Source organism: Lathamus discolor, chromosome 10 (genome assembly GCF_037157495.1).
Source record: "Lathamus discolor isolate bLatDis1 chromosome 10, bLatDis1.hap1, whole genome shotgun sequence".
Taxonomy (NCBI): Eukaryota; Metazoa; Chordata; class Aves; order Psittaciformes; family Psittacidae; genus Lathamus; species Lathamus discolor.
In genome coordinates this window covers 3379652-3406198 of record NC_088893.1, presented here as the reverse complement: position 1 = coordinate 3406198, position 26547 = coordinate 3379652, and the positions used below count along the sequence as shown (strand labels likewise).

Here is a 26547-nt window from a genome sequence, read left to right as displayed (position 1 = left end):
GGGGGTCCCGCAGGGGTCCCGGCTGCTGCGGAGCTCAGCGGCAGGGAGGGGTTCACCGATCGGTCACAACCGCCTGGGGCCAGGCGGGGCGCCCGTGGGGCAGTGCCTGGTGCCGGGGGCGCCGCTCCGGCCGGGGCTGACCCGACCGGCCCCTGCGGGACGGGCTGGGTTTGGCCGCTGGGGCCCGGGCAGAGCAAGGGCCGTGCCCAGGGCTGCTCACCCGGTGACCTGCGCGCCTTGCCCGCAGGCTGACTTCCCGGCGTGACCCCGGCCTCCGCTGCTCGCCGCGGGCTGCCCCGGTGGCTGCTGTCACCGCACCGCCCTCGCTGGCTCACCCCCGGCTCCGCCTCGGACCTCGCCGCCGTGATGTGCCCGACCCGCCCTGCGGCTGCCCGGGCTGCCGCCTCCGCCCGGCCCGGGCCCTGCCAGCCCTGTTCTCCCGCTGGCTCCCGGCTCCTTCCCCTCAGGGCGCCCCCAGCAGCCACCGGACCTTCTGCGGCACCGCAGCCCCGCGGCTGGGCAGGGGCTCCCCTGTGCTGACACTGCCCTGCCCCGGAGCCCCGCACTGACCCCTCAGCCGGTGCCTGGCCTCTGTGTGACGCTGCCCCCCCCGCCCAGCCTGGGGCATCCCCCCAGAACAGCCCCACGGGGACCGAGCCACCCTTGGACCTGCACCCCTGCTACCGCCAGGCGCCGCCCCGCAAGTGCCGCTGGTGAGCAGCGGGGCTCCCCCGCCCTGCGCTGCCCTGCGCTGCCGAGGGCTCGGCGCTGGCGCCCGGCCGTGCTGCTCCCTTCTGCTGCGGACCGTGAGGAGCAGCCGGGGCCCGGAGCCCAGCGCGGGCCCTGGCACTGCCCCTGCCTGATCCCGCGCCCGGTGCCGGTACCACCGAGCCTGGCCCTGCCCGGTGCCCCCCGCCCGCTGCGGCGCCACGACCGGGACGCCCGGGCGGCCCCGGTGCCGCTCGCCCCGTGCTCAGGTACTCGGGCTGGGGTCCCGGGGCGCACCGCCCGTGGCCGGGGCTGTGGGTGCTGGCGCTGGGCAGCCACGAGGAGACCGCGTGCGCACAGCCTGTGCGCCGGGTGTGCCGGGGGCTGCCCCAGCTGAGCCCAACCGCTGCCTGTCGGTATAAAATAGCTCAGGTAAAAAATGCCCCTCTCTTTTGTATGTGTACCTATGCAGAAGCCGGCACGCACACGTGCATACACGCGCTGACGCACGCCAGCAAGCACCTCAACCCAGCGCAACGCCTCCTCGGACGGGAGCAAGGCCGCGTTTCTGCGCTGCTTTACCTCGCGCAGCGGCTGCCCACACCTCCCAGGGCAAAGCAGGGGCCACGGCCCGCTGCCTCGGAGCTGGCTGTGCTCCCTCGAGGTTTCCACTGCAAGCGCAGCAGCGGTTTGGCAGCTCTGCAGGGATGCGGAACATCTCTGCCCCGGGGAAGGGCATTTCGCCCGTGCGCTCCGGCGGCAGTGGTTGATCGCTGTGCTGCTCCCCTGCTGAGCCTCCTGCCCGCTGCTGCCGGCGCTGCTCCCGCAGCACGGAGCCCAGCGCTGCTGCCCTGGGGCACGCGGGGAGCCACCCCTCTTGCGCAGGCTGGTCCAGGCCGTGTGCACAGCGCCGTGCTGGGGATGCAGGTGGAGCAGCCCAGCGCCTGCGCTCCGGCGTGGGGGGAAGCGTGCGCTGCTTCACATCTCCCAGTTCTCCAGTGTGATGTCCCACCTCGGCACAGGTACCACACTTGCCTTGGTCAGCTCACGAGCACCTTCCATGAGACAAGCGTTCATGGCTGGCACTGCTGGGCTGGGCTGAGGCTGCCTGGCTCCCAAGAGCTCTGTGCTCTCAGCTGAGGGATGCCAGAGGTGACAGCAGAAACTGGGGACCTGCTCCCGCATGGCAATAAGGTAAAGAGGATGGTGAGAGCCATTAAAGCAAGGTTCCTCCAGCAGCATGGGTGACTGCACTGTGGCTGGAGGGTTTCCTGTAGATGCTCTTGGTGGTTCTGAGTTCTCAGTCCTTAAACTCTGCAGCCTGAGTCAGAGGAGTGCTGTGTATGGGTCTGGGGGGTTTGGCTCCTGCAGAGAAATGCTCTGAGCTGTGCCTGTGGCCGCTCATCTGCCTCTATACCTGCAGGTTCTGCTCCTGTGCTCTCCCTTCCTTACTCCCTCCCCCTTCCCTTCTTGCCTTCTTCCCTTACTTCCCCCTTGACTTTTATTCCTTCTTTTCTCTCCTAAGGGAGTGCTGCTCCCCCAGAGCATCTTTCCTACCACAACCCCACCCCAAAAGACACAGACATCTCCAGTTGTTCAGTCCCTTTATTGTCACCCCACAGGAAACAGCTACATCCTCTGCACAGGCTTAATCCCCAGGATGTCGAATCCTTTGGCCATGACAGTGGCAGTGGCTTCGCACAGCAGCAGCCTCCACATGTTCACCTTCACGATCTGGCCTGCAAAACATCACCATGGGAGCTGGAGCAGGACAATCAACACCGCTTTCCCCACGGAAACCCCCTCTGCTCACAGCCTGGCCCTGGCTGAGCCCTCTTCTGCCCTCCCAAGCCAGGCAGACTGACGAGCCCTGCGTTTCCATAAGCCTGGCTGCTTGCAGCTCTCTACTCCACCTGCTCACAGGCCGGTGACCCCACAAGCTGTGCCAGCCACCTTCAGTCCTCCCACATGAGTAACAGCAGTTCTGCAGCAGCAAGCCCCATGGCCAGCACTCACCACTCTGCCTGTCCTTCTCAACACAATAGCAGTTGTCGTAGAACTCAGTGAAGGTGGTGGCCAGCTCATAAAGGTAGTCACAGAGCGTGTGCAATAACAAGTCCTCCAGGATCTTCTGCAGGATCTCGGGGAACCTCAGGATGCACTTGCCCAGTTTCCACTCCTTCTCATGGTCCAGGATGAGCACCTCCTCCCTGGCTGCCTTCTGCAGCATCTGCTCATCAATGTTGGCCAGGCGGGCAATGGCCCTGCAATGACCCAAACCAGAGTTTGCCTGTGAGGGTCCCACCTCTCCACTGCCAGGGCCAGCACTGGCCATCCACTGGCCTCCTCACTTGCCCACTCCGGTTACCAGGCCAGAAGACAGCAGTCAGCCCTGGAATGCACTGCAGAGGAACAGGGAGGGACATGTTCTGGGCACAAGTGTCCGGAAGGACAGCTGATGCTGCCACACAAACCAGAGCTCAGGGTGCCAGAAAGTCTGCATGGGGCATGGTGATAAACCGAGGTGAGGAGGTGCTGGAACAAAGGCTCACCCCTTCCCAAACACCCAATGCCTCTGATGGAATTACTGAAACTCCCACAGTTCCTCCCAACCAGTTAAAGGCCTGGGACGTGTGGTGCAGAGGAGCCCTGCTGCAGACAACAGATGACACCATTCCCAATGACAAATAAAACCCTTCCTACGGTGCATACTGGTGTAGCTGGCTTCTCTTACTAACCACCCTTAGCAGCACTGATGCAATAATTCACCCCTTTCCCCACATCTCCCTTTGCAGAGATCAAATGCAAACAACTCTCAACCTACCTGATGCGGGTGAAGGCATACAGCAAGTAAGCAGCTGTGTTCCCCCGGTCATCCAGCATCTTGTCAAAGGAGAACACGTAATCATTTAGTCTGTTGTGGGAGAGATCTGCATATTTAATACATCCAAAAGCGACTGACGTCTGGGCAGCTTTCAGCTCTTCCGCTGTGAGGACCTGTTGCAATTCCAGAACAGATAAGTCAAAAGGAAGGAGGTTACGTTGGTATCACTAGCCACAACATGCAGCCTTGGCCACTCGGCATGGCTCCAGCCCTCACTTCCCCTGCAATCCAACGGCCCTGCAGCCCTGCCAGGTTAAGGCTGACTCCCTTGGCTTGTGAAGGCCCATCAGACCTCTGGCTCCATGACGAAGTGTCTGCCACAAAGGTTTGGTGCTGATAATGTGTTCCTGCTTCTTACAAACTGCACGTGCACATAAACATGCGGCCCTCCTACCTTTATAGAGGATTTAGAATCATAGAATAGAATAGAATCACAGAATAGTTAGGGTTGGAAAGGACCTCAAGATCATCTAGTTCCAACCCCCCTGCCATGGGCAGGGACACCTCACGCTAAACCATCCCACCCAAGGCTTCATCCAACCTGGCCTTGAACACTGCCAGGGATGGAGCACTCACAACCTCCCTGGGCAACCGATTCCAGTGTCTCACCACCCTAACAAATTTTGGACACAAAACCCCTCTCTGGTGGAACCTTGCCCTGTCAGCACGGCAAAGCACTTTTGTGTTGGGCTCAAATGATCCCTTGTGAGATTTTCAAGGTGGTTTTTAATGTGCTTTCTTGTGCTCCTGTTTAAAAAGGGATCTTTCACTTTCAACCTACACTGCACAGCACTAAGGAGCTGTGCTTCCCAATTTCAGACTCACACAGTGAGTAGACAGTGTGATCCTTCTGTTCCATTCCATGTCCCACACTGTTCAGTTCTCTCCAGGCTACTGAGACGCAGGACAGAAATGTCATTAAGGACATTGCAAAGCAAAGGGCTTTCAGGAAACTTAGCCACAGCACCCAAGGTGAAAAGGTGAAGCCAAAGTCCCCTGCAGATCCCCGGCCACCCATTACCACCAGTCACTGCAGACAAGCAGGCCAAGGCTGCAACGTTCCATTCTGCCCCACCTCCTGCACCTTGGGGCAGTCACAGCTGTGGCCATCACACTGCTGAGGCCTCACAGCACCAGCAAGACCAGTTGTCCTGCCAGGCCCTCCTCTCCTGAGGGAGCTCTGCAGTACCAGAGGCCAGTGTGCTGCCTGCAGCTCAGATCTCACCACTGCCATGTGTTCAGGGATGCTCTTCTTTCCCCATGACGGCACCTTGCCTTACCTGCTTACCAAGTAGTCACACTCAGCTCACATCCACAATGTGGAAATCATAAGTTAGTGAACAAATCTGGGAAGTTCTCAGGAAAGATAAGCAATTTGTCACAAGTACCTTGTCCCGCTCCTTGTCCTTCAGCTTGTCCATAGCTCGTTTCAGCCCTTCCTCCAGCAGGTCTATAAGACGCACTGTATCCCCTGAACGAGTTTTGAACTTCTTCCTGAGAACACAGAGCCAAAATGACCACCTGCATAAAAGGCCAAACCACTTCCACTGTCTGCCCAGGGTCAGCGTGTACCCAGGGTCAGCATGTACCCAGGCAGATCACAACATGCATCAGAACTTCTTGCAGGCATTTCCACCTTAAATTTTGTAACTACCCTCCAGCAAACCCAGCCCATCTGCAGTGGCAGGTGACTGTCAGAGCACACTGCTTCAACCAACACCTTCACAGAGACACTAGAACAGCTCTGAAGCACAAGGGCCTGCCTGCAGACCAGGACACAAGAGGTTCTTTTTCCAGCTTTCGTTTCATCAACCATGAGGCAGGTAGCAAATAATGGCCATCACGGCCTTTACCACTGCCATCTCCCTGTATTCCTATCAGCTTCTTCTGCACTTCCACCAGCTATTCCCAGTGCACCTCTATCAACAGCAGGCAGAAGAAGTCAGGCAACCTGACCACAGCACCAGTGACTAGGTGGCTCAAGGACCCTGACACAAGGAAATGACAGTTACAAATAACAGCATGGGATGCACTGCGGGGTTTTTTTAGCATGCCACATACACATACATACTTGTCTTCAAACAAGAGCAAGTCTTCTGCATTCACTCACACAGCCTCTTCAGAGCACAAACAGAGGAAGAAATACATCCACAGACTTACTTGTCCTCTCCCAGCACCACTCCGAACGCGGCGTGTGCCACTCTGGTTACTTTAGGATCATACCAGCCAATCATCTGCCCAGCCGCAAACACTGTCTGCAAATGCCCCGACTGCAAGGAACAAATGCCAACAACTGGTTCTCAACCCACTCCTCCATGGACAGTTTTCTTCTCAGCTTTCTCTCCTTCACAATGCTGCTTTCACAATGACACCTGAAATGCTTCTAGCTCCACAGACAAATGCCACTTCAGAATGCTCAATGCTTCCAGGAGTTTTCCTGGCTTAGAGAAGCAGTAACTGGCAAATTCCCATCATTGCTCATATATGGAGCTGACAACCCTGCATGTCTTCAGGTAAGAAGCAACCAAAGTATAAGCATCATAAATCCCATTCCAGACTCATCTATTGAGATTTAGGCTTCACCCACCTCCAGTGGTAAACTGGGTCTCTACCTAATCAACTGCTTCTAGGGTCTATACATGGAGACCACCAAACTCAATTCACCATTATACCAGTGAGGACAAGAGTAAATATACACACTAAAACTCTAAAGACTTCTGTCTACATGAGTGTTACATCTGCCATGTAACACCCTTTCTGATGCTTTGTACCAGCAGTGACAGAGAGTGACACACTCACCTGGCCACTATCAACAACATAGATAATGATATCAGCCTTCTCTTCACACAGCCTGTGCTTAAGAGCAGCTAAGTCAGATGTGTCATAGGTGTAACCTCCATCTGATTTCATGATCGTCAATGGGACAGGGAAACCTGGCACAAACACGATCTTCCGGCCATCATCAACCTGGACAAATCCTAGAAAATCAATGGAAAACATCCTGTGTTGTATTGCACATGGAGCTTTGTGGGCCAGCACGTGCAGAAACACCCCTTCCTGGATGCTACCAGAAAGAAAAGGCCATGCAACCATATTATGAAATCATTAATGGCTCAAAATATGAATACATCTACATGAACTCCCTCACCAACCATGTCACAGCCAAAACTCAAGGCTATGCACATGGAAGTGGATCTGTACAGATCTGGCCTTACCAAAAGAGACCTAATTGGATTTGAGAACTCCTGTCCCTGGCATCCAGATCTACCTTTAACAAAACCAGCATCACAAAGTGTGGCGCTGAAGGCAACAGAAACTTTACAGAGGTGCAGTAAGGACTTAGCACAAACACTTCAGATGGCAAGACTCAAGAACTGCCAAACCCAGACAAGGAACACATAAACCCAGACTTTTTATGCTCCATTTAGGTTCTGGCCAGTCCCAAAGTCAGCAGAATCAAAAAACACCACTGTCTTCTCAGAGCTCTCTCCAAGTTCCCGTTCAGTCACAACACGAACTGTGGGCAGCCTGCCATATATTGCTCCTTCACTATTTACTAAGGATACAATGAATTCCAGTAGTACCTCACACCATCACCTACAAATATCACAAACTGCTTCTGGCGTCAGCAACAATGATTCAAGATTTCCAGAATGAAGCATGCAAGAATCACTTCTGCCAATGCTTCTCTGGAAGGAAAAGCCACAAAAGACCCACTGAGGAAATGTGACTGTGAAAAAGAGCAAGGCTGGGGAACATGGAATTTCACAAACATCAGTTCTAAGCCTCACGGCACAGGACTGAGGTTACCTCAAGGTTACTTTGACTCTGAGACCAAAAGCCTCACCTTTATCTTCAAATTCTTTCACGATGTCTTTCATCATCTCGTGGTAGAACGATTCTCCTCTCTCTGTGAGCGTGATGTCCAAGCAGTTGTAGATTTTCTGGAACTCTTGAGGAGGGAAACAGAACAAAATGCTTCCATTAAATGCACACAGTAGGAATTAGTGGCATATGTTTACCAGGGGGCACAGCAAGTCCCCAGAGGCATTTTCCATCTCCCGGTCGAGCCATCAGACCAAGACTGAAGAGACAACGCTCCACAGACAGCCCAGTTCTTTGGTTGTGTTGGCTTTTATCTTTAAGCTCCTCCCAGCAGCATGGCAGTGATTTTCAAAGGAAAACCAGAGCATGGGCTCAGACTCAGAGGTGAGGAAAGGCACAGTTCTGCTGCTGGGACATGCTCCTGAACGTGGCAGTCACCTTTCCGTGACACGTCGCAGATGAGCTCCCAGGCTTTGATGAAGTCGGGGGTTTTGCTCTGCAGCAGCACCACGCATTGGTAGGCACGTTTCTTGAACTCCTCCTCTGTGTCAAACCGCCTCTTGGACTCCTACAGGGAAACACACTCCGTGAAAGCCCTGATACAAGCTAACAGGGGTAACAGGCTCTCCAAGCACACTCATCTCAAAAGACAGAGGCGGCATGCTTACAAAGTCTTCTGATGGTGCCCCATACAGACAACTCAATGCCAGATACCACAGTTCATCACCCAGTGACAGGTTATTGCAATAACCCATTAACAGTGATCACTTCTTTTGTTTCTCAAAAGCTATGCTGCAATTTGTAAATCTCCTCAATATGCTTTTCCAATGTTGATGTAAACATCACACTTATTTGCTACAAGTACCTTGTAAAAAGCTTGGAGATCCCCAATGGGAGGAGAAACTGTTAAGTAATCCGGAAATTTGTCTTGGAGGTGAGCAATGAGCATTCCAAACTGGGTGCCCCAGTCTCCTAAATGGTTTAACCTTAAAGCAATTGAAAAGCACAATAATGACTTTGCAAACATGCTTTAAAACACATGCATTTCAGAAACATACATCCTAAAAGAAGAAACGCACATAACAATACCAAAACCAGGCCAACACCCACAGTTTCACTGCATGAAGCTTCTGCCCATCTTCATTCCCAACCTACTATATTCCATCAGCTTAGTATCTTAACACTCAATAAGGATTATTTGTTGTCTGTTTATAAACAGACAGCACATACCAAAGCCCTGAGATACTGCACACACTCAGCCAAGCAAGCCCAGCACACCCCAAATGGACTCTCACCTCAAAACATCATAGCCAGCAAATTCGAACAGCCGGCACATGCTTTCTCCAATGATAGTGGACCGCAGGTGGCCAACGTGCATCTCCTTTGCAATGTTAGGGGATGAGAAATCCACGACCACCTTACACACAGCACCAGAGGACAAACAAAGAGCAGCAGTCATTACCACACTGTGTGTTTGACCTGGGCTTTGCTGGAGGAACGAGGCTGACCCTCACGCCCTTCAGTGCCAACAGCACACAGCAGCAGAGAAGGCCCGCGGGGGACATGAGAGCAGGCTTCCAGCCTGGGGCTCTGCTGCACCCATCAGATTGAGCTTGGCACAACACTCCCCACCCCGGGAGCCCTGTCGCTCACCCACCAGAGACCGCACCAGATACGCACAGCCCACCCTACAGCCCTAGTCCCTAAGTCACATCCCATTTGCTGCTGTAACAAGCAGCTGACATGGACATCTGCTCAACAAACCACCTCAGGGAGAATTGCAGAGCTACCCACAGCCCAGCACAGCTCATCCCTACGGGAGCAGGATGCCTGTGCACTCACTGCTGTACCTTTTTCCTTTTGCCAATAGCCGGTGGCTGAACTCCATTCACCAATAAACTGCTCAGCTGCTTCGACACAAAATCCCTTCTCAAGTGGACATTGATAAAACCTGGAGAGGAGAAAACCAGCAATGAGTGCTGCGGCTGCAAAAGTGCCTCAAACCACTTTTTGTTTCCTCACATCAAGGACAAGAGCACAGGAACCTGCCTTGACAAACCAAAACCAATTTTCAGCAACACAGCAACGAAGCTGTCACTAGAGAACAAATTCTGCTCCCAGTTTCAAGAGTGTATTTCGCAGCACTACAGCCTGTCGTGCAGGAGATAGATACTGCAAGTTAACCCATTGACATCACTCCTTTCTGCACACGGTCACTCAAATGACAATTTAAGAACATTTTTAATGAGAAAAGAAATAATCTTGCCAAGGTTTGCAGAATGCAAAACCAGATCCTGCTTTGTCTCCTTTCTTTAATTAATATCCTAAACCACACCATTTCACCTGGGATAATCCGTGCTTGTGGGACAACACTAACTTCAGCTTCACAAAGCTAAGGAATGAGCTTTTGCCCAAGCACACGAAGGGCTATGCCATGTGAATTTTGTGCTTATGCTGAAGTCCTGAGGAATGGAAATCCTTGTATTTCTTCCTGGGTCACAGGGACAAGGCAGATGCAGGAATTCATAACCTCCATGCTGCTGCAGCATCTCAGTGCTGAGAGGCCAAGGTCTCCTCCTCATGCCAGCAGCAGTGAGAAGGGCATGTGGATTTTTGCTGTGATTTCATGATGCGGGCTGATACCCATCACCACCACCAAAGGAGAAAAGCTGGTCCCTTCAAGATCAGTGGAAAACTTGCTAATGAAAGGGCTTAGGATGGCAACTGCCAGTTCTAATACAGATGCAGATTTGCTGCTCTACACAAGTCTGAGGGCTACAAAGCTCCCCAACACAAAAGCAGCTAATTCACCCTGTAACTGCAGTTTTCAATTGCGGAACAGTTAAAGTTTCCCTGATCACCATCCAATATAAAATTGCCCTATTAGCTTTAAAACACAAAGTGTGTAACACGGAACTCCCTTACCAGGCCCAGCAATTTCAACCTTCTCAATGCATTCATTAGCAGGAATATGTTTTGTTATTTTCTCAGCGATTTCTCTTGGGCTGACCTTCTGTTCCTTGGTTTTGAGCAGTATCTGAAACACAAGAGCAGGTAACATTCACTCCTCCATAATATTGTACAGAGAAACAGAAAGCACAGGTACAGCAGCACTGAGAGAGCCTCAGGATTGTTTGCCTTCATAATGTACAGACACAAACATCTCCATCAAATTTGTCAGATTAGATCAGTCCCTCTATAGCGCAGAAGTGTAACCAGACCCACCATGTTCACTCCTTTCCGCTAAGGACAATTAAAGAGTAGTTCCTATGTAAGAAGAAAAGTTTCCAGGGTATTTTTCAAACACTGTTAAGAGGTTTGGCAAATTCCTATCTCTCTAAAGTAGGAAAAGGGACAACCAAAGCTGGCACAGTCCTTCACACTGCTTCAAAACCCCATTCCTCAGTCTCACAGGTACTCGCAGCTCTGCCAGCATTCATATTTGAAGTTCTGAGCTGTGCCTGCAGTAGATGCTGAGTGTGGTTTCGGAGCAAGCTGCTAATTTATGATTAAAAGCAAGCAGAGCAAACTACCTTCAGCCCTACCTAGGACTTAATACTGAAGTGACTAAATAAACAAAATCTCACAAGCCAAGCAACCTAACCTAATTCTAACACTGACAAATTCTCTTCAAAAGGCATCAGAGAATCTGCTGGTAAAGGAGCTCTCCTTTTGTCTCCAGCTATCAATGGCCCACTTGGAGGAACTCAAACAACATGATGCAAGTTCACATACAATAAGAGCACCAGAATGGTCTGGGTTGGAAGGGACCTTCTGAGATCACCTAGTCCAACCCCACAAGTTCTGTGTCCACTCCCAAGGTACCTTCTCACACAGCTTTACAATCTCACAGAAACATCCCTCAGGAGGGCGCTCTGAGACAGCCCAAACTGTCCCTGCGAACCACTACATCACACTGCATGCACCCACCACAACCATTTGTTTCTGAGTACATGATTTTCCACTCTTACTGTGATGTGTTTGAAAAGAATCTATCCCCTCACTCCCATCAAGGACAAACAGCATGTACCTCTTTGTCAATTCAGAATTGATACTCACTACTGCTTGTATTTGCTAACTTGCAGTCTGTGCAAAATATGACTTCTACTTCAGTTTCAGCTTCCTATTTAACCTGTCATACAGCTGATAATAACAGGATCCTTACAAGCTGACAAAAGCTTAGCATGGGCAAGAAAAGAAAACCTCTGTTGCCTGTAATGCTACTCGAAGTGCAAACTACAGGAAAAATAAATGTAAACGCAGATTATGGGCATGTTACACCAGATGACAGGCGTGTTATCTGAACCACTCCAGAAACAGGCACCCTACTCCTATTAATGTAAGGAGTAAACACTGCTCCTGGCTCAACCCCCAGCATTCACACGCTAACGAGCTCCCAGTAAAACAATGTGCACTTGTGAGGGCTGTTTCCACATGGGCGCATCACAGGGAGAGGATGCTGCAGGGCACCTACCAAGCAGGGCAGGTCCTGCTCCTCTGGCAGTCGTGGTGAGCGGTGTTCCAGCTCTGTGCAGGGGACACTGGGAGACTGAGGCTATGGAAGACCTGCCCCACAGTCAAACCCTAAAATTTAGGCTGATGTAAAGTACAGAACCTGCTGCTCTCAGAGGGAAATGACTGCACTGCAACCCCTGGCTCTGCTGTGCTGACACGCTCTAACTGTGCTGCACGCTTGAGTATCACCCAGCTCATACACGGTGCTCTTTCAGGGAACAAACCCCACAGGCAAGCCCAGCACTAGGAACTGTTACTCCTCAATACAGCTGACAATATGGGACTTGACATCCTGGCCTGAAGGGGACTGTTCAGACACTGAGTTATGCGAACAATGTGGAGACGGGAAGCCAGGACTGCTCGAGAATCCCAACAGCCACTTAATTGGGGTAAAGCAGCGGTCAGAAAGCTGGCAAAGCTCTGCAAGGCCCCGTCAGTGCAGTCACCCAGTGCTGCCCTGGCTGCAGCCCAGGCCCAGCATGATGCTCATGAGACCAAGGGAAGATGGCACCTATTTATGAGGGCTGGCTCCAGAAGCCTGCTGGCTAGCACGTATGGATGCTGCCAAGCGTCAGTCTCACTGTGGCAGAATAGACACAGCGGCTGTAGGTGACAACCTGGGTAGAATTCCATGTGTGTCAGTTCCACGTCAAAGTTACCAGCCTAATAGATTGAGAATGGTGAACTGACAACAGAACACTTAAAAAAGTTGTTTCTAATTGCAAAATTAAAGACCTGCAATTACAAGAGTCTAACTAGTCAATCAAAGGCACCAATGCATTCAGAGTTGGGGTGTTTTAGCACCTACATTCTCTACCACCTCCTGGTTTTACCTCAGCACAGTCCCAGCCCACTGAGGCAACTCCGAAGTGTCTCTTATTCTGCTTGGGTCCTCTTTGGTTAAATGCCTTCCAGAAAGCAGCAACATCATAATATTCAAAGCGACCACTGATACCAACCAGGTTAAGAAAACCCACTCCTTCCCTTGCACATACTTAAGAGATGTTCTGTAAATTGGAACCACTCTTACAGCTGCCTGAAAACCTCCAAGATCAGAACAACATCGAATCATAGAATGGTTTGGGTTGGAAAGGACCTTAAAGCTCATCCAGTTCCAACGCCCTGCCATGGGCAGGGACGCCTTCCACTAGAGCAGCTTGCTCCAAGCCCCTGTGTCCAACCTGGCCTTGGAGACTGCAAGGGATGGGGCAGCCACAGCTTCTCTGGGCACCCTGTGCCAGCGCCTCAGCACCCTCACAGTAAAATCGTAACAAACACCCCCACGTTTCCTGCCTTTTGCTCATTTAGAAGAAAATATAGGTGCCACCAACCATAGATGTGGGGAAGCCCACACAGCCTCCCCTCAGCAAATGCTTGGATAACAACAGCCAGTAAGATATGAACAAGAGCACAAAGTGGGCATGGAACAGTGCACTCAGATCCACCTCAAAGAGCATTTGTCACAATACTGAAAATGCTTCCAGGAATGCACCAAAAATCAGCCAAATTCAGCTGTAACCAGGGAATTAATGAGAGGTATTTGAAACAAAGGAGTCAGAGGAGTATGCAGCACAGTGCCCAAGCAGCAGCCTATACCTGGTTGGGCACTGTGAGGAGATGCTGCGCACACCACAGCCCCTACACAGGCCAATGACCCATGTCACCAGATCCAAGAGCAGAGTAGTTCAGGATACAGCATGCACGGACTTGAACCCTAGCCGGGCACACAGGGAGCACCCAGGCCCCTCTCACTGCCATGTGTCAGTGGGCAGTAGAAACCTGCAGCACCCACACCAAGAGAGGTGTGCCCGGAAACGGGGTGGCATTCGTAGCTCCCCTTTCCTCTGAGAGGGGGGTGTGTGCACACAGCTCTGTGGATGTGGGGACACTACACTTCCCCCACACTACACAAGAGCATTCCGAGATTTGTAGTGTTTGTAACATTTGGAACTGCCCAGAACTGGGATTTATTGTTTTGCTGATACCAGTTCCAAACATACAGCTCACTATTTGGTAGCTAATTGCATAGTTAGTAAATCAATGTAGCACTTAAGTCCCAGTTTGATTTAGATCCCACAAACTGAGCAGTTGTTCTGTGCGACACACATGTAACTCTCTTACCATCTAACCAGAGGCTTAAGGATCTACTCTGTGAAGGCCAATGCTTCCCCTAAAATGCCATTAGATGCTCACTGAATTCTCAGCCCAGAGGCCTGCAGCAAGCTTGAAAGAGGTCCACAACTGCAACTCTCCCTGTGTTACCACATAGTTCCCAACAGAGGCATCCCCAGGTTTAGTTCTCTTTGTAAGACTGGTCAGATTTACCTGTGTGATGCCCATGGCACTGTTACACTGGTAATCTCCAAATTTGGGCTGCTGACTTGGTGTCACCACTAGCGGAGGGTTTTCTAGCTCTGGGTAGGCAGCCTGAATAGCAGCTCCGAAGATCTCCTGAAGGCAGCTGTTGATATTAATCATGCTTTTCGCTGGTTTACTTCTTTCCTCCTGAAGGCTCTGAAAAAACAAACCCCAGAAGGCTAAATTCACAACATCTGGCAGCTGTTACATGCCTCTTTTTTCCCTGGCTGCCTGGCAAAGCGTGGCTGATAGATGTGGCTACGAAGCAGCTACGTTGCAGGAGCAATGAATACGACAGAAAAATGCCATGATTCAGGGACTGCTGCTCCCGTTGAGCCTCCCAGCATGAACACTTCCCCTGAGTGCAGGGCTGCACCTTGCCAGTGATCTGGCAGAGATGTTGGCTGGGCTGCCTGTTCCATGACCAGCCAAGACGTGATACTGTGGCCTTATAAATCTACAGACACTTGTCATGAAGTAGGTTCCTGTTTGAGGAACAAGGAAGTATCTCATGTGCCACCTTCATTGGAAGGTGCTGGGATGCAGTGAGAGCACACTGTCACACAGCACTAGCTGTGACAACTGACAGCACTTATTTAGCTTGTCTTAATGAGAACCAGCCCCACCTGCTGCAGCATTCATTCTTCCTCCCTTACCTTCCGAAGGAAGTTCAAGCGATACTTGAGCTTCGCGTTCTCGTCCCGCAGCCCCTCCAAACTCGGGGACACTCCCAAGCACCCGGAGTTCTTCAGACGCTCAATCTCTGCAGTTAACAACCTGATCTCGTTTTCCTGAAAAGCAAATGGAATTGTCACACAGGCATGCCTGGAGGCGGGGGGACGGCAAGGTGAGGAGCTGCAAGATCTCAGGCAGTTCTAGTTCTGCCTCACAAAGGTTAACAGCTAAAGGAAGAGCGGAACAGTGACACGGGGAACTCATCCCCCCAACCCTCAAATGTGAAAGCACAAAGATGTCTTCTCCTTTTAACATCATATCATTCTGTGTCCCCCCAAATGATTCATGTTTTAAAGTTGTTTCTATTTCTGTCAAACCCAGGGATTCAGAGACATTCCTTAAAACCTCAATGAGAACAATCTCACAGATATCAAGACAGATGTGCAAGACAGACAACAGGTCGTGCTAATAGAACATACTCCCCAAACAAGCCCTTTCTCCAGCTTTTTGAATTTAATAAAGATGCTTCAAAAACTCCCTAAAGGCTCTTCAGGCAGTTTCATCATCTCACAGGCCACAGTTTCTCCTGCAGAGGGTGAAACCACAACCACTCATACAACCCCAGCAACCCAGACAAGAAGTGCAGCATGCCGCTTCACAGGGGGATTCACAGGGGAATCTATAGGGCCATTTCTGCAGCCTGCACTCACAGCCACCTTGCTGCACAACCTTTCCTCCATGGCTTCTCCCTTAAAACTGACACCCGGCATTCAGCAGCAATCAGGAATTTCAGGTAGGCCTCTGTACTCCAAATCACAGAGTAGTCTGGGTTGGATGGGACCTTCCAAGCTCAACTAGTCTAACCGCCTGCAATGGGCAGTGACATCTTCAACTAGATCAGGTTGCCCAGAACCACATCCAGCCTGGCTGTGAATGTCTCCAGGGACGGTGCATCCACTCTGGGCAACCTGCGAGGTTGTAAAAGATCTTTCCTCACATCCAGCCTGAATCTCCCTCTTTTAGTTTAAAACCACCACCCCTGTCCTGTTGCATCCGGCCCTGCTACAAAGCCTCTCCCCATCTTTCTTACAGGCCCTTTTTAAGAACGGAAAGGCCACAGTAAAGGTCTCCTCAGTGCCTTTTCTTCTCCAGGCTGAACAACCCCAACTCTCTCAGCATTTCCTCACGGCAGAGGTGCTCCATCCATCTGACCATTTCTGTGGCACTTCTCTGGACCTGCTCGAACAGGTCCGTGTCTTTCCTGCACTGGACTCCAGAGCTGGATGTGGGACTGCAGGTGGGGTCTCACCAGAGACCAGCAGAGGGGCAGAATCACCTCCCTTGACCTCCTGGCCACACTCCTCTGCATGCAGCCCAAGACACCATGATTGGCCTCTGTTCTGCAAGCGCACATTGCGGGTTCCTGTCCAATCTTTCACCCACCAGTACCCCCAAGTCCTTCTCCTCAGGGCTGCTCTCAACCCTTCCATCCCCCAGCTTGTGTTGATACCAGGGGTTGCCCTGTCCCACATGCAGGATCCTGCACTTGGTCCCATTGAACCTCATGAGGTTCACATGGGCCCCTCTAGAACCTGTCCTAGTCCCTCTGGATGGCATTCCATAAACAAACTGCCCTGTGCTCCTTAGACCTCATAGCTGGGTCACAGGCAAACACTTCAGCCAGCAGCCTCAGCCCAGTGGTTGGAACTGCTGTAAGGAGCAGTCGTGTCTCCGACCCCAGAGACACCAAGTACCTGAAACTTCATTGCTGGTGGCCACCTCTTGTCCTCCCCCATCACAGGCTTTGTGTCCATCAGCCACAAACCTGGCTCCCCAGCACAAGTCTGGAGGCTGCTGAAGGTGCAGGTGTCTCAGTGCTGCTGTGGTGGGTGCAGGCAGCAGGGGCAGTCAGCCAGCCCCTCAGGCTCTCCTCCACCAGAACCCCACAGCAGGAGGCAGCTCAGGCTACTCCTGCAGGGAAATAGGTCACCAAACCTCACAAAAAAGGGCTCATTTGCTTTGGTGCTTGAAAACAATCAAAATATTTAATTAAGGAAAAAACTGGGCCATGAAATCTTGTCTTACACATCCCCCTGAGCAACAGCTCTCACAGACACCACTGTAAGTGCAGATGCTCAAAACCCCTGAACTGAGCCAAACCCATGTTTTATGAAGCAAGCTGAAAATCACCACTTTTGAGGTCATTCTGCATTGGTGCTTCAGCTTCCAGCACACTTCTCTGCCCGCCTCTCTCCTGTACTGCAGGAGAACAGGATGTCCTGCAGGTTCAGATGTGAAGAGGACTTTGGGAATAAAACCCGTTATCAAAATCTCTGGTTTTTCATTTCAGCAACTGAAAGCATTGAACAGCACAGCTGTAGCTCAAAACATCTCACTTCAAACAGCTTATTGCAGCCTTTCCTCTTGTGGCCTATTACTTCGTTTTTTGTAATCCAAAGCAGCCCTCCTCCAAATCATACTGTTCTCTCACACGCACACAAATACCTTCTCCTATATAACAAGCAGAAAACACGTTTTTATGTTTTACTTTACTCACAGGCCTGACCATGCAGCATTTCAGGTGACTTACAGACTACTCTGAAAGATTTTCAGACTGAACTTCAAGTTTCAAACAGCACAGAGAGATTCCACTGCAACGTTTTACAGGTTCCGTGTCGGTCTGAGTCATCATTATTGCTACAAACTGACCTAAAGGAACACCAGAGCAGAGCCACGAGTAACTCATCCCTCCAACCCTAGAATGTGCTTTATGGAAAGCACAAAGCTATCTCCTCCTCTTCATGTCGCATTCATCTATAGGATCTGTGTCCACCCAGTATTACCTTCCCTTGAGCAAAGCTACCGGCTTCAGGAGAGATTAGCAAGACCTGGAGGAGAGTTTTGCATTGAGGACAAACACTTGCATTCTGCCTTTGAAATTAAAATCACAGAATCGTGATCAGAATCACAGACCTTAAGATCAGTTCCAATCACCTGCCATGAGCAGGCACATACCCAGTAAATGTGCCCCAAGCAGCTCACATTTAGTCCTCCTCCCCCAAAACTATAACTAGGTATTTCAGTTATATTTCAGCATCACTGTCAAACTTTTCACAACAGCAACGTGATTTAATGTCCCTCCACAATCACAAACACCTCTGGCGTCCACATTCAGACTCACAAGAGCTGAGATGACCAGCATCTTACTGGATGCTTCTTCCACATTGTTAAGACTACAGGAGAGGATGAGGAAAGAGGTTTATCCACGTGCACAGCCAGGACCCAGAACAAGGGTTCTCAGGAATCAGCATCCTCTGGGGCAGACATCTACCCCAAACAGCTTTTCCGACACAAATACAGGGTGACAATTGGTATCCTACTCACTTGGATTTGGGCAGGAGGTACAAAGCCCTAAACCCATGACACAGGTCAGTAGGTCTCATCTACTTCTTTCCCATGACTGCCCCAAAGCAGCAAACCCACACCTGCAGACAGGAGGCATTCAGACCAGCCCCATTTCAAATGTGACCAGCCCAAGGTGTCAGCTCAGACCGGCACACTGTTCTATCCCGTTCTGTGCTCCTCTTCAGAAACTTTTCAGTACCAGTCCTTATGTTACTTGAGGATGAACTGAAAGCAAAACGCTTCCCTATGGTGGCCTTGCTGCCTACCCTGACACTGCTGCTGCCATTTCAGTCTCCCTTTTTGAGCTCATCAACAGCTAATACAGGTGATGAAACAAACTCTTAATCCCAAACCACAGCAGAAATGCCTGGGCTCAGCACTGGCTACACTGAGCGGCAGAATGGACGGGGTTAAGATCAGCACAGAGCCAAATCAGGCAGCGAGGGCCATGGCTCATGGGCCAGTCAGGAGGGAACGCTGCTCATGCCCCAGTGGCTCTGGTGACCAGTGACAGGACACGAGGAAATGGAATGAAGTTGCTCCAGGGGAAGGGCAGGCTGGGCATCAGGAAAAGGCTCTTCCCTAGAAGGGTGCTGGGTCCCTGGAAGAGGCTCCCTAGGGAGGAGCCTGTCAGGAGTCGAGAAGGATCCAGACAATGCTCTCAGTCATATGGTTTAGTGCTGGGTGTTCCTGTGAGAAGCAGGGAGTTGGACTCCATGATCCTTATGGGTCCCTTCCAACTTGAGATATGATCCTATGATTGAGGAATGATTCCGTGATCCCACACCCACAGCCACGCTCTGAGCTTATCTCAAAAAGCTCTTTAGATGGTTGCATGCTACAAATACCTCTTCTGACAGTAGCTGTGGTACAGCTTGTAACACCCTAGCAAATCATCTGCGAGCACTGGGTGTTATTAAAGGGATGCTCTAGATTCTACATTCTTCCCAAAAAAAACACTACATTAAACTACAGATAACCCCTGTAACTCCCCTCTCACAGGACCACCAAGCGAGGAAAGGAGACAACACCAACACACCTCTGAGCCACAAAACGTCTAACAGAAAAGCTGCTGTTCAGGACAAAGTGTTACCCTGGGATTATTCTACCTGCACAGCCCTGGGCATATCACAACTTGCCAGTAAAGGGTCATACCTGATGACCACCTCATGAGAAGCTGCAGGAACTACATGAGGCCATGCTGACATCTCCAAGGGCTCTTTGGTCAGCTGAGAACTAGAAATCTTCCCCCTACCTGTGAACACAAAAAAGCTATAGCTTTTTCAATAGGACCAAAAGCATCTCTACGTATTCCCTTAACATCAGAGTGTCTTCCAAAGACCCCACTGAATTAATAAGAACCTTGCTTAGGCTTCTGTCTCTGGGCTTTAACGTGACAGAGCTTTTCTCCAACACATTAAAACAAAAACCAGAGCGTAACTGGCCTGAGAAAGCACGGCAAAGGGAGCAGAGCACCTCTCTTCCTTTCCTTCCAGCTTGCCTCCTGACCAGCTGTATCTCTGCTTCTCTTCTGCCACACCTTTGCTGAGCCGGCTCAGCGCAGTAACTCAGCACATACACTGCTCCTTGTTGGGCTGTTCTCCCAAGCAACTCATGACTCCTGCCAGCCGGTTCACCATGGGCTCGTGCCGGAGCTGGCATAGGGAGGATGTGGCTGGGAGCGAGGTGAAAGGTAGATTCAGGCTCAGTAATTCCATGTGGCCTCTTTCAGCCTCCTGGAGTTACAGAGCTGAACACTCTCCTCTTCTTCGGAAATCTGTTTATGGATTAAAGAGCAGATCACAGTGACAGCAAGAGGAGAACACCCGGGACGCTCTCCTCTCCCAGCAGCTACAAAGGGAAAATGCAAAAACAAAGGCAAAAAAAGAGTTGCAAAGATTCAACAGCCAGATCCATTGAGAATTCCATGGCAGCGCTTACCCTGTGATCGAACTGGGAACAGAAAACTTGCTGGAAAGTGACTTCAGAACCCCTGTGCATGGCAGACAAAACCCCACAAGCCAAACGCCCGGAATCTCTGAGCGACCCGCTACCGGGGCAGCACAGTTCTGCAGGACCCCACGCTGTGCGGTACTCTTCGGTGAGCACCGGTCGCTGACCGGGGCGGCCCCGGCGGTCTGACCCGGTGTCACATCGCCGCAGGCACTGACGGGGCAGGGCTGGCACCGCCTCCCCTCCCGGCCCGCAGCACCGCACGGCGGCAACGGCCCGCCCGGGCGCCCCCGGGCTGCTGCGCAGGGCCCCGCCCGCCGCGCTGCCGCTCCCGAGGCCGGCACCCAGCGCGGCCCGGCTCCGGCCCTCGCCGGCGCGGGTCTGGGGACTCCGCAGGGAGCCCCAGCACGAGCCCTGCCGGGCGCACCCCGGCCCCTGCGCCCCGGCCCGGAGGCAGCTCCGGCTCCGGCTCCGGCTCCGGCTCCGGCCCCGCCCGCCCGGCCCGGCCCGCACCTGCCGCGCCAGCCGAGCTGCGCACTGCGACACGCGCGCCTCCATGCTCCCGCGGCCGGAACCGGAAGTGGCGCAACAGAAGAGGAAAGCACGCAGCGTGCACGTGCAAGGGGAGAGGTTGCAACAAGAAGGCAGCGCCCCCGTGCGGCAGGGAGGACCCTGGCAGCGTGCGGCGGCTGGCACCACCGCCGGCGGGAGTGGGTGCGAGCGGCGGGACCCGGTGCCTGCCGGCGGCAGCTGCGGCACCTCCGGGCTCCAGGAGCGGCGGCTGCCCCATCCCTGGCAGTGCTCAAGGCCAGGTTGGACACAGGCGCTTGGAGCAAGCTGCTCCAGTGGAAGGGGTCCCTGCCCGGGGCAGGGGTTGGAGCTGGATGAGCTTTAAGGTCCCTTCAACCCACACCAGGCTGGCTCCACGATGTAGATTTGCACTTCATCACAGCCCTTCGGAAGGCAGAGACAGTGCCAGACCCCCACGTCAAACCAAACCCAGGTTTAGGGGTGACCAAGGAGTACTTTCAGTCAGTGAATCACAGAACGGTTTGGGTTGGAAAGGCAGCTTGTGAGTTACAGCTCCAGCACCTCCCATAACACCTGCATTTAGAGCAAAATGGGAAGCCCAGGGGCACCCAAGTCACTCCGGCGCACACCCACCAGGTACACCTCCAGAATCTGCTCCGAAGGACACGCAGAACAAGACACATTAAAAGCTGTGCGCTTCCAGCCAGTGACAAAGAACCCCACAATGCAGGTGGCAGCTGCTGAGAAGATGCACACGAGACAAAACCAAGGTGTCCAGAAAGGTCACTTTATTGGAAAAACCTAGAATGGACATAAAACCGCAGCCCTCCTCCCACAGCGTGGTTTCAATGGGCTCCCCACGTCCCCCCCCAGACCCGTTACAGACCGGAGCTGCAGTACAAGTGGTAAAAGTGCAAGTATTCTCAACTTCACACCTACTCTTATGACCTGGCAGGAAACAAAAACGCTTCACAGCTCACAGAGAACTCATTCACAGCACTGGGGAGTCCAAACCGGCTCCCTGCATTCCCCACGGGGTACAAAACACATCACTCAGTGGAGAGTCCAATGCAGGACATGATAGAAGGCAGGGGTGAGGTTCCTTCAAAGGTATTTATTGCAGTCAAACCTCTAAAAGGTAGAGCTGTACAAAAAGTCTAAACAGCATTATTTATGAATAACAGCACCTCACGCTGCATTTGTTCTTATTTAAAATTCTATTTCCCAAAAATACATTCCTAAATATACAAACTATACAATCTTGTCACTTTAATGCTGGTTTCTGTGATGATAGAACTTTAACCTAAAACTCTTTAAAACATCCACACACTGACAAAAGCTCTAATATACAAACGCCTCAGTACCTTCATAATACCACATAAATAACTTCAAACCCCAAACGGCATGTGTCCAACTGTCCAGAAAGCAAATACTTCATGGTGATCACACGTCATCGGCAGACAGCGTCGGGATGTTTATCCTCGGCCGGGTGAAAAAGGCCATTTTCTCTCTAAAGAGAATGATGGGTTGTTAATTCCACACAAGTCTTGCTAGAAACATCCATCACACATTCAGATTCATCCTTCCAACTGTCACCACGAGGAGCAGCAGCACACCCTCTCATGACCTACACCTCTTACTTATATATCAGTCAGAAGGCATCCTTACAGCTAGACTCACCACGCTGCCAAAAAGCCATTTCAGAAAGGCTTTCATTGGGTTTTCTGCTTTCAAGGTATGTTTCTTAAGGAAGCAACGGGCTGCTGCTGGATTAAACAAAGGATTTGTGAATTTGGTGCCAGATGGGGAGTGATTTGGAGCACTACTGGTTGCTTTGTGATCGTGTGCAGTGCTGCAGCTTGTTTCCCTGACTCTTAGAGCTTATACTTTTATATAAAGACACACAAGTTTTTGTTGAAATTAAGCATTTCTGCAAGGACCAGCCTTCCTCATCAGCATCTCAGTCACCCACAGGAAACCATGCTAGCCGTCCCCTTTTCCTGCCCTTTCCCCATGACCTGGGATTACCTGAATGACTGCACCTCCAGAGGCTCTTTCCGACTCTGCCCTCGCAGCCTGTGCACATCCTTGGCAGCAGCCCTCATCATTTTATCAGCCTTCAGCTCACACTGGTGTTCTGCTTTCTCCACCTAAACAAACAGTGGAAGAGTTGTTTGTGTTTTCAAGCGCAGCCCGGACCCAAGGACTGCAGTCTTCACCATCAAATGCTTGCTTGATGGAGCTCTAAGTGGAGAATGCTTCATTTCCTGACCATCCCAAACCCCTCGTTTCTAAGATGCAGTGACTACAACCCAGAGGCAGTTACTACTCACTCGCTTTTCCACTAGCTTTAGCAGCAGTCGAAACCTCTCATCATCCTTCACCCACTGTGGCAACTCCTTTTCACCCTGACTTTGAGCTTGTTCCAGCTGCTCCTTCAGCTCCCTCAGCACCGAGATCTCCTGCACCAGTCGATCATGCCAGGTTTTTGAAGCCTGCAGGTCCAGCTCCAGGTCTAGTGAGGTGCGGATCAGGCGCTCTGAGCCCAAGGACTTCACTGAAGGCTGGAAAGGAAGGGCTGTATGAACACAGGGATAAGAACTGTCCTGACCACTCCCCCATGACAGGCCAAATGCATCATGAGACCCTACTTTCCAACACTTCTTTTGGCACAAAGCATCACTATGGACCCTGCTTTTCCAATTCACCTCAAGACAGAAAGCACGAACTCAAGCAAGTTTCATAGATAAGCATTTTGATTTTGGTGCTTCTACTAGATCTCTTCCTCAGCAGCTTTTCCAAATCAAACAAACCCTGCTTGTACACCTTGCTCTCGAGTTTAATGTCTCATTGCCAGATGAATCCACAATGCAACAGAAGAACCCTGTTTTTTCCAGTAACATATTATGTTACCTTCTTTCTGCTAGCTTCAAACACAAGCTGCCCCAAGAAAACCATCTCCTTGCGAGCTCAGCATCAGCATCCCAGGGGAATTTCAGTGACTGCATTCCAATGGACACAGGGGCTCACTGTGTGCCACAGAGTCACTGCAACAGTGTCACCTGAGCATCCCTGACATCGCTCTCCTCACCAGCTCCTCACATTTATTGGAAGTACTTAAGAATCTCACAGCAGGAAACACAGCCAAACTGCTTGTGCTGCTTCTGCTCTGACAGGGTGGAAAATACTAGGAACCACTTTCTTAAATGTGCTGGTTTTTTACATGAGTTCCAACTCCAACATTCCTGCCATATTCTGATATATAAAAGTAGCCTTGAGAGACTTGCCACACCCAAAGGTTATGAATGAAAGCAGGTGGCAATTGATTCATGTTTGCAAATTCTTCCTTTCAAGCAGCTTTCCACTGGTGGCAAGTGTGTGTGCTGGAACAAGGACAAGGTGCTGTTGTTGTTACCCGCTTCACTCGGACGCTTCGTCTCTCCAGCGCATTCCGAACAAAGGGCGGCTTTTTGGACAATGTTGAACTGTCACTGTCACTGCGGTTCAGCTGCAAAGAAAGGGAAAGGCCCATGAAAGGAGTACAAGCAGTGCATACACACATCATTGGCAAGAACAGGGGCTTCTCTGAGTGATTCTAAGCAGGGATGCAAGCAGAACTAGGAAGTTTTGTGGAGAGCTGCCACCCTAAATCTGCGTTCACAACAGGCAATCCATCTGGCACAACCAGGTCCTGCCCCAAGCCTTGAACTCCATCACTTTCTGGGAATAGGCTGCATGGAAAGAGAGACACTAGTTTAGGGTGTAATATGGGACTCTACCACCCCACTGCCCTTCTCCTGGGCAAGTAACTAGGCTGAGCAAAACAGCCCAGAAAAATAAGCTCTAAGTAAATAAAAGTTACTCTTTTCTAGCACCTGTAAAACATGAGGCTATTTTATTAGAGATTTCTTTTTTTCTCCAATCACCTGTATTTTAAGCTAGTGGTGCAAGAGGTAGGTTTACCTGTAAGCTATTCCCCTGGGTTTTCCAACTTGGTTGTCACATTACACTCATACAGCTGCAGCCTTTTGTAACTGTCTCCAGACCATTTAAAAGAGCTCAACTCAAGCAGCATTTAATTCTCTTCTCATCTTCCTTCTCAAAGCTGGGGGAACAGGCGCGTGGGATCTGCACGTGCTGGGACACAGAAACACCCAAGCACTGGCCACTCCTGCAGATTAAATCCATTCTGATTCTATGCAAGCACCTGCTTCTGCATGGGAGAAAACCTGCACATTAAACCCAGCTCAGCTGCATTAGGAGCATGCCCACTGTGCACAGGTCATGCATGATAAACACAGCGCTTGCTTGTTTGCCAATTCAATTTACAAGATGAGTTAACTTATAGTTTAGGCTGACCCTCAATCCAGGAAATAATTGTGAACAAATACTTCAAAGCAGTGGCAGTGACATCCTGACCCAGTTACCTTCAGACAAGGCATGCTCAAGAAAGCTTCCACAGTGTCTTTGCTTACATTACCAAGTCCTTACCTTTCCGTTCTATAAAGCCTTCATGTTCACCTCATCTAAAGCCAGGTGGACACAGTGAATCCAGTACAAGTTAGCGCAGAACAGTCTTAAAGCAGCAGGAAAGGGTTTGATATGCAGCTTATTCGTACAATCAGAGAATCAACCAGGTTGGAAAAGACCTTTAGGATCATCAAGTCCAACCCTTACCCCAGCACTGCCAAGGCCACCGCCAACCCATGGCACTGAGGGACTTGTCTACACGGTTTGGGAACACTTCCAGGGACAGTGACTACTGGGCAGCCTTTTCCAATGCTTACTCAAATACCTCAGTATGTACTGATCATCACTGTCTTACAGCAGCCCTACCAGGTTAGTTTGGGCATTTCAGCATGCTGCGTGTACCAGACACATATGTGCACATACACACTTTATACATTTGTGCTTCATGCTATTAGTTCCAAGGAAAGGCATCATCTAGGAGGTGAGGACAGAGCAACTTCTGAAGTCAAAGGAGGAAAGAAGAAAGCAGTGTCAAGTCTCTGTGAAAAATCCAGCCTAAGTGAACACTGCTGACATGTTTCCATTAGTGAAAAGCAGCATTCATAACCCCATGAGTGCATTTTCCTTACCCGACACACATACTGACTTTGTGGTCCTGGTGAAAACGTTTTGGAGCGGATGATAGTGCTACCTCTGACAAACGGAGCTTGTGGTGGGTTTGCTGCTCTTTTGTCTTTGGGACGAACCACAGTAGAAGCCTGTGCAAGGCTCTCTGTGTTTGTCTCTTTATCCACCTGGAAGACAGATACAACAGTGTGAATGGCAGCTTATGGACCACACACACACACAGCTGTCTGACAGCCACCTCTGATGCATCTCCGCTGCTGGTCCCAGGGGCACCGTGTTCAGAACCAGATGTTCTTTAGCCCCTTCAAGCAGATGTCCTGCCACACCACTCTCTGAACTCAGAGGCTGCTACATGAACTCTCTAAGGGCTCTGCATCCATCCATCGCTGTACAGCACAACTGATTGCAGTGAGCTTTGCCTGCTGATCCAGTACATCAGTGTGACCTGGCAGTCTCACACACAACAGAGGTATGGTTTTAAGGACCACTCCCTTTGGATCTTTGCTGCAGATGCACAACTGCTGTATGTACATGCAGAGAGCATGTGTACAGCACACGCTTGTTAGAATACAGCTACCCATTAATGAAAACAGTTT

General features: G+C 51.1%; 3 protein-coding genes across 8 annotated transcripts in view; 1 reads left to right on the top strand and 2 right to left on the bottom strand.

The window, feature by feature from the left end:
- The window catches only part of LOC136020139 (rho GTPase-activating protein 7-like), a 50868-nt gene extending 47451 nt beyond the window's left edge, over window positions 1-3417 (top strand). For 2 of the 3 annotated variants that reach the window (XM_065690879.1, XM_065690881.1), the window contains exon 11: window positions 2331-3417. In XM_065690879.1, the coding sequence (XP_065546951.1) occupies window positions 2331-2360 (30 nt within the window). In that variant the 3' untranslated portion in view covers window positions 2361-3417. Of the gene's footprint in view, window positions 1-247; window positions 978-1180; window positions 1903-2330 lie in introns of all 3 variants that reach the window. The other variant, XM_065690880.1, reaches the window with a different exon arrangement.
- Window positions 2296-20908, bottom strand: RARS1 (arginyl-tRNA synthetase 1). 4 transcript variants are annotated; one of them, XM_065690883.1, is made up of 16 exons: window positions 20837-20877; window positions 19847-20147; window positions 19526-19625; window positions 14947-15081; window positions 14258-14446; window positions 10343-10454; window positions 9268-9368; window positions 8713-8834; window positions 8283-8403; window positions 7856-7985; window positions 7440-7544; window positions 6392-6570; window positions 5753-5862; window positions 4981-5086; window positions 3533-3705; window positions 2296-2972 (listed from the first exon to the last, which is right to left on the bottom strand). In XM_065690883.1, the coding sequence occupies exons 5-16, from the start codon at window positions 14408-14410 to the stop codon at window positions 2357-2359; spliced, it is 2028 nt and encodes a 675-aa protein (XP_065546955.1). In that variant the 5' UTR covers window positions 14411-14446; window positions 14947-15081; window positions 19526-19625; window positions 19847-20147; window positions 20837-20877; the 3' UTR covers window positions 2296-2356. The 4 variants fall into 4 exon arrangements, with proteins under 4 accessions (XP_065546955.1, XP_065546956.1, XP_065546957.1 ...); XM_065690884.1 differs by lacking the exon at window positions 19847-20147 and having other exon boundaries at window positions 20837-20908; XM_065690885.1 differs by lacking the exons at window positions 19526-19625; window positions 19847-20147 and having other exon boundaries at window positions 2296-2447; window positions 2725-2972; window positions 20837-20902.
- Window positions 20909-21627: 719 nt separating this feature from the next.
- The window catches only part of WWC1 (WW and C2 domain containing 1), a 69830-nt gene continuing 64910 nt past the window's right edge, over window positions 21628-26547 (bottom strand). Inside the window, exons 19-23 of the mRNA XM_065690260.1 lie at window positions 25954-26118; window positions 24270-24362; window positions 23188-23418; window positions 22883-23004; window positions 21628-22364 (exon numbers count right to left, since the gene is read on the bottom strand). Of these exons, the coding sequence (XP_065546332.1) occupies window positions 22298-22364; window positions 22883-23004; window positions 23188-23418; window positions 24270-24362; window positions 25954-26118 (678 nt within the window). The 3' untranslated portion in view covers window positions 21628-22297. The remainder of the gene's footprint in view (window positions 22365-22882; window positions 23005-23187; window positions 23419-24269; window positions 24363-25953; window positions 26119-26547) is intronic.

What these genes read in the sequence shown, in the direction of transcription:
- RARS1 (XM_065690882.1), bottom strand. Translation starts at nt 20,881, where the DNA reads ATGGAGGCGCGCGTGTCGCAGTGCGCAGCTCGGCTGGCGCGGCAG. An exon ending in CAGCTCGGCTGGCGCGGCAG is followed by an intron (nt 15,082 to 20,836) that starts GTGCGGGCCGGG and finishes TTTGCTTTTCAG; the next exon opens with GAAAACGAGATCAGGTTGTT. An exon ending in AGGACAAGGAGCGGGACAAG is followed by an intron (nt 3,706 to 4,980) that starts GTACTTGTGACA and finishes GAATTGCAACAG; the next exon opens with GTCCTCACAGCGGAAGAGCT.